Raw genomic sequence first — 7450 nt, 5'->3', positions numbered from 1 at the left:
CTTACTAAATATTCCAGTGAAAGTAAAATTATGATGTAGCATATTTGTGAAGAATTTCAATTAAAAAAAAATCTAGTAGGCAGAGAGAATGAATCAATATATTCGAATATATAAACGGAAAAACTATTAAAGAAATAAACGTGGCGCGTGTCACCGAAAGCTCTTCTCCTAATATGCGTAAATAAAGATATGTATTCTGAGACTGAGTTAGTAAATAGAAATAAAATTAAAAGTAATAAATTTATCAAATAGAAATTCAAAAATAGTTGTTCTATGTAAACAACCCTTCCCTGACTCCTCTCCTTCCAATGTGATGTAGGGGCCCCATCCAAGATTCCAGGATTTCCTGCAGCACCATTGTTAATAAGCAAGGACCTACGTTTATAAAAAAAATATAAGATTCTAATAAAAAAATTGAAAACAAAATGTATTATGCACCCTATTAGCTCATCCCTCAGGAGGCAATTACGCCCCTCCAACGACACGGGATTCCCTGATCTATCCTTGAGGAGCCTGCGGTGGGGAAGCTGGATATAAAAGAAGGCCTATTGTTGAGCGACCATAGGAACAGAATGGAGCTGAGGATGGTCTGTGCTGCCCTTGGGGTAACCCTTCTACTCCTTACGGCAGGTTAGAACTCCCCAACTAGTAGTGTTTAAGTAGTATGTATAGTTTTAGTTTAGTTCATTAACATAGTTGGTGTTTCTCGTGACTTAAGGTGATAATATACTCAGCGTGCCCGAAAACTCAGTACTCTTTCCAATGCCACTCAAAGAAACAAAGTGTTAGTGTTGAATTGGGTTTCTCGAAGTTCTTTTCGGTTTCTGTTTTTCAGTTGAGTGTAATAAATATGAATGTGAATGAACATAAACTTTCCAAACTGAGTTCAACTCGTAACAATTATTGCTTTGATCCAATTAAGTTTTTGAGCAGGGAAAACTGTAGCTTCATGATCTCTGATTTGTTTTGTAGAGAATTTTACAAACTGTCAGATAAGTGGCTATAATCTTCCGGGAGATATATAGTTTATAGTTTAGTATTTATTTAAAAAATTAATTTATTTGACTATAGTCATTACCAATTTGAAATTGAATAATTACAATGTAAGGGGAGTAAGTTAAGTCTGTATATATGCGTGCGAGTATATATTATATATACATCTATATTTATATATATCGTTATCTATCTAAGCAAATAGATAGATAAAGATGAAATGTGTTCGCATCAATGCATGTCAATTAAGCGGATTTTTTTTTATTAAATAGAGAACTTTACAAACACTTTATATGACTGGCTATCTTCTAGTAGACGTATATACTTTTGGAGGTACTTGAAAAACTGATTTTGTTAAGCTTTTTCATTTTTTAAACCATTATTTAAAACCCAATGTTATTGCATTAATAACTTTAGATAACTCCCCATTAGAAATTTCAACTTTAAAGTTATTGTCGTATTAATTATATGGTCTGGGCTATATTTAGCTTTGTTCAGGCGCTCTAATAGAAAACTTTTGAACCCTAAACTATAAATATAGAAATTCTGTTTATCGGTCAGAGAAGGTAAAGTTAAGCGAACTAATCAAACAAAAATTGAGAGATTTTGTATTTAAAAATAATTGAATTGCTTAAAAAATAAATGATAAGATGGTTGGGGTGGCGTAACTGAAGAACACAAATAAGAAAAAACGTATTTATTTGTGCCACGATTTAAGTGTATACTTACTTATTTGTGTTCTTCGCAGACCGCACCCCTAGCTCTCTTCTCTTTCAAATACACCCACGGTCAACAATTAACACATCATTAACCTCTTCAACAAAATAACTTTGCATTCATCGTTAATTACATTATACATACTTAATATTTTTCTATATCACAAATATACAATAAAATTTGTACATGCATATTACAAAAGTTGTAAACATTATTCTATAGTTAATAATATTTATGGATAGTTTCCTTATCGCTTAAATCAGCTCACTAATCTACTGTTCCACACTTGATCTAATGAATTTCTAACGATATTTTTTTAAGCCCGCTTTTTAATCACGCTCCAATTTGAAAACCAGTATGAAGTTAAATATGATCTAATTTCATTTGATGATGTTCGATACGAAACGAAAACAATTGCTTCTGAAATAGATTAGTAAGGTTTAGCCGTATGTTTAAACCCAATACTTAAATCTCTGAATAACACTGACTCTCAGATTAAAAATTACAGATTAGATATCAATTTTACATCAGGTTTATACATAATTCAGTTTATTATTCTTCGAATTATTCTAATGTAATTCAAGAAATAGCACAGTTTTCGTAAATTATATGAAATTCTGCGTCGCTATTTTAAAAGAGTTATAAAAAAAGTTGATGATACAAATAAAATCGACCGTTACCACAATAGCTTTAGGTTTAGTTAAAAATTTTAGAGGATGGCATAGGCCTTGAAAGTAAGTCAGAAGGCTTAGTTGAATTATGAAGAGCCATAGGATAGCTAAATTTAGAAATGAAGAGTTTAAGAGCTGAGTAAATTAATGCTTTCTATAACGAAGTAAAAAAAAAAATGATTTCGTTTATACCGTCACAGTGGGTCACATAGTAAACGATTGCAAACGGTTTTTGATATTCTGCGACAACTAACTAGATATAAAAATCCCAAACGTATAACTCATCTCAAATTAGAATATTAATTTTAAAACTCCCTAGTTTTCACAATATCCGAGTATTTAATTGTTGGTTATTTAAAAACGAAAAAAGAGCAATGTTATGTTTAAGTTCAAAAAACTGCCTTTCTTTTAAAATTCATAAAAAACATCTGAGAACCAATAGAATCATTTATTTCTAGAAGGCCTTAAGGACCAAAATATCTGGTGAAGTGCAGTGTATCACAAAACTTTCACTCACTAACTTACTTGTAGTACAAGAGCGGGGAAGAAAAAAAAGGCAGTTTTATCTCACCCCAATTTTTGATTACTTCAATAAAAACTATGTATAATTACTAGTCAAAATTGATGAGTCTGCCAAGTATAGGTAGGGGAATTAAAAAATGGCAGCTGTTTCAAAACCTTTAAAAACCATTGATTTTTCATTCGGAGCTCTATATAGTTTATGACACTTATCTTCGTAGGGGTAGTAGTCTTTATGATATTCACATGTGAATATCGTAAAAACTTTTAAATGAAAAACATCATTTCAGAAACCATCAGATGTACAGATGTCTGCCAGCGCTCAAATTAAAGCTAGTTAAATTTACTACAAAATAATTAATTATGTTTATCTTTGTAGGAGTAGTAGTTTTTATGATATTTGACAAAATAAACTCACAAAATGTTAATATCTTTCATATACGTATACATAGTTGACCGTAAAAATTAAAATATAAGAAGATGGTGAGGGTTGCGGTCGAAGCACTTCTAGTAATTAGATTTTAGTGACAAATTTGCTGTCACATCCCCGACTATATGCCCCTATTAAATTTGTAATTTCAGTTTTCCACAACTTTTTGTTGTTGAGCTAAGCTGACCACATACAGACACGGAAACACAGCCCATTTGGCGAACTTTGAGCTTCATTTCGACTCGTGGGACCTCAAAACGTGTATCTCCGTCGAAAACACAAATACAAAATTTTACAAGATTGCAATAATTTTCCTTACTATATATTTCATATATAGATAACTGAAAATAATAGGGATGCCCAGACCCTTCCCTAGGTCCACTCCAATTATATGTCACACCTCTGGTCCGTGTAACACCGATTAGGAACCACAGAACTAAACATGCTCAGTTTTTATAGATAACTACGATTTTTCCTTAGGATGTAGAGGAAATAAATTCAAAAACAAATATGATTCAAATGAATTATTGAATACTAGTGACCTAAATATTTATTGTAAATTTTCATTGTACTCGTATAATTTTTTTACAGAAGGAAGAACTGAACCTAAATTTAAGCAAAAGATTGACTCCACAAACGTAGATGAACCCAACGAAGGACCACTGATGGAAGCGATCCTGACGGTCAGTAAAGATATCAACTTGTTAACACATATATTACATTTATAGTAAATATTTTTAATTGATAAAATAATTATATTACCTTTTTTTTTAAGTAGAAGACACACTGGTTACAGTAATTATTCAAAGTGCCTTCTATACATACCTACTTTCTACTTATCCGAAAAAAAATAAATCGAAAAAAATAAAAAAAATAAATTTTATTTCATTTAAGTGTGTTTTTATTCTAACTTCTTATTAATGTTCAGCCTCTGTATAACGGACAAAATCATCTTCCCATAAGTATCCGTTATATATAAGTCTCACTCTATTAATACTTAGGGTTAGAATCCTTCCCATTTCCATGTAGGCAGTAGTATTGACTTGTTATGCTTACAAATTAGCCATGCTGAAACTTGTACTCCATAACCTGATTCATATTAACAATATGAAAATCTCGAATAACTTCTTTGTTGTTTTTTTTTCACGGAACGGCCTTTCAATGCCACGCAAGTATCACTACTTTTCTATTCTCATCATTTCTGCGTGCCTTTGCTTCCTCTCTTCCGACCACCCAGTACCCTTCCGATTTACTTTATTTGCCGCAAGAATATTGATTTCTTTCAATTTTTGTATTTTACATTGTATTCAAGTATTTTACATTGTAACAATGAATGAGCCCGTCAATGATTATAAATCAAACTGGTAAAATAAATTTAGAATAAAAAAAAATTAAAATATTAGAAGAAACTTGCAAATATTAACATTCACCAATGTTTAGGGTTTCAAGGATCGAATAAAAAGGTGTGATGGTTCTGCTTGTAATGTTGGCGGATCGAAGTAAGTACCCTATTATTTCATCAATTAAAATATATAATGTTTCCAAAAACCATTTGATCATAATTAGTTTTTTGTTTTAAATTACATGAAAATGTTATAGATGTTTCTATAATTTCATTGTATTATTATAGAGGCTCAGGAGGAGGAGGAGGCGGAGGAGGTGGTGGCGGCGGAGGAGGAGGAGGTGGAGGTGGTGGAGGAAGCGGCATTGGAACTGGAGGTGGAGGATATCCAGGAGGAGGTAACTGTGGAAGTTACGGATGCGGAGGTGGACACACAGGAGGTGGCGGTGGATACCCTGGAGGTGGAGGAGGATATCCAGGTGGAGGTGGATACCCGGGAGGTGGATATCCAGGAGGTGGATATCCAGGAGGTGGATACCCGGGAGGCGGATACCCGGGGGGTGGATACCCGGGAGGCGACGGTGGATACCCGGGGGGTGGAGGGGGATACCCAGGAGGTGGAGGTGGATACCCGGGAGGTGGAGGTGGATACCCGGGAGGTGGAGGTGGATACCCAGGTGACGGGGGACACGGAGGTGGTGGAGGACACGGAGGTGGAGGATATCCAGGAGGAGGAAGTAGCTGTGGTGGTTATGGTTGTGGAGGAGGCTTCTCAGGAGGTGGGTCTCCAGGTGGTGGAGGAGGTAAAGGATGTTCAAACTGCGGAGGTGGCAACGGTTTGTCAGGATCGTTTTCGCAAAGCTCTTCTTCAAGTTCCTCAGGAAGTTGGGGAGGGTGAGTTGTTCTTCTACTAATTTCAATAACTTGGGAAATTATATTTCATGTGGTCGCTTAAGCTCAGATACCTCGTATGTAAATAAACAAGACCAGCTGTCTCTAGAAAATGTTATGCTGATTTTTTAAGAGTTAGAATGGTATTGGATAATGAGCAAAAAGCCCGAAACGTTAAGATAAAATAAATAAGAATTAAAAAGGGCTGATTCTTGTTGAAAAATAATAATGTACCAACAAAACCCTTTTGGACTATTAAGTAAAAACTAATACCAAACAATTAAAGTAAAACAATAAAGGGGGTTAAGGAATAAGGTAAAATAAAAATTGAACTAAAGTGAAAGTACATTCCTAAGAGTCAATTTTCTTTCCAAAAACAAGCTGTATTCCAAGAAATAATCCACCTTTTTACTAAAATGAGAAATGAAGAAGCTTGGTAGAAAACAACAGGAGCCCAAGTGTAAAACGGTTATTGAATTCTGTAGCAGTTACAAAAATATCAGATACAAAAGTGTATTAGTATCGCTTGTACTATGATACAGGATAAACTTTCAATTCCTTTAACTTATAGCTCATTTTCATAAAAGTTATTACAAAAGTAAAATTCAACTTTAGATCTATTCGTCGTAGTAGTGGAAATAAAAGTGCTACTACAGTAGTAACAATACGAATACTTATAGTAGTTAAGGACAAAGTAAAGTACTAATATAGTAACAGTAATAGTTGTAGAAAAATTAAAGTACTAATATAGTAGTAGTAGTAGTAGGAAAATTAAAGTACTATTGTAGTAGTAGTAACAATAGTAATACTAATATTAGTTGTTGATAAAGTAAAGTATTAATATAGTAGTAGTAATAGTAATATTAATAGGAGCTGTGGAAAATTTATGTGCTACTACATTAGTAGCAATACTAATACTAATAGTAGTTTTGGACAAATTAAAGTACTAAGATATAAACTACTAATGTAGCTAATATATTTTATTGTATTATATGCTTTCAGAGGTTTCGGCAAAAAGCGGTGAGCTCTATTGACTGTTGAAGCTCTTATTCGACTTCATTGTGAATCACAACGAGTCAAGAACGAAATGAAGGTGGATGTCATCGCTCACGATTTAATGACTCGCAAAACCTCTCATTATTTGTAACTATAATATTGTTAAAATAACAATAAAGCTACAATGTAAATATATATACATCTTTGATTAATATTATTGTTCTACAATCACTCTATCCATTTTCCTGGATAATTCTTTAGAGATCAAATTTCTCAAAATACTTAACCGCCGAAATAAGTACTATTGTGCTCCACATGTATAGCTTTTCCTTGTTGCTAACGACAGCTATGTCAGTGACAAGCACCCAATAATATTAATTACAGATGGTATTAATGGTTTATTATTAATGGCAATACATTCAGGCGCTGGTAGTAGAAGGAAAGTGCCTCACTTCATATTTACAAAGATATAAAAAAAAAAAATAATAATAAACTTAAAGTTAAGTACAATAAACCTCTTAAAAACATTCATTTATTCATATACAAGACTTATATACAGCCTGAGGTACTCCGAACCGTGTTCGTCCTCTAACTAGTGGAGGAAAAAGTAGGACTCTGGAAATACCGGCGCTCCTCTAGCATCACTGGTATTGGAAGCCAGTGAAGGATGGGTGAGGACGGTAGTCGCAGGCATTCAGAGAGTTTTGAGAAGAGAATTCACCCATTGCCAAAACTACAAAATAATTATTTACGATATTTCTCTGAGCTACTACCGTTTCAACTTTCGTGGAGATGGATATAGTAGTGTAGTATTTCTGACAAAACATCTAGAATTTGGATTACGCACGCAACCACACACATAGGGTGAATTGAGTTAAATGTGTTAACAGG

The 7450-nt window shown here is 33.5% G+C and overlaps 1 protein-coding gene across 1 annotated transcript; it reads left to right on the top strand.

Annotated features, from left to right (window-relative positions):
• The first annotated feature begins 532 nt into the window (after window positions 1-532).
• On the top strand, window positions 533-6754 carry LOC106680949 (loricrin). The gene is made up of 5 exons (XM_014420993.3): window positions 533-630; window positions 3922-4013; window positions 4771-4829; window positions 4961-5566; window positions 6566-6754. The coding sequence occupies exons 1-5, from the start codon at window positions 573-575 to the stop codon at window positions 6585-6587; spliced, it is 837 nt and encodes a 278-aa protein (XP_014276479.1). The 5' UTR covers window positions 533-572; the 3' UTR covers window positions 6588-6754.
• Window positions 6755-7450: the final 696 nt, after the last annotated feature.

Source organism: Halyomorpha halys, unplaced genomic scaffold, assembly GCF_000696795.3.
Source record: "Halyomorpha halys isolate HHAL.00 unplaced genomic scaffold, Hhal_1.1 Scaffold300.1, whole genome shotgun sequence".
Classification (NCBI taxonomy): domain Eukaryota; kingdom Metazoa; phylum Arthropoda; class Insecta; order Hemiptera; family Pentatomidae; genus Halyomorpha; species Halyomorpha halys.
This window is presented reverse-complemented; position numbering and strand designations above follow the sequence as displayed.

Excerpts from the sequence above, each read along its gene's own strand:
- LOC106680949 (XM_014420993.3), top strand. The coding sequence starts at position 573 with ATGGAGCTGAGGATGGTCTGTGCTGCCCTTGGGGTAACCCTTCTACTC. Across the intron at positions 4,014-4,770 it reads TGATGGAAGCGATCCTGACG|GGTTTCAAGGATCGAATAAA; the intron begins GTCAGTAAAGAT and ends ACCAATGTTTAG. Across the intron at positions 5,567-6,565 it reads TCCTCAGGAAGTTGGGGAGG|AGGTTTCGGCAAAAAGCGGT; the intron begins GTGAGTTGTTCT and ends ATATGCTTTCAG.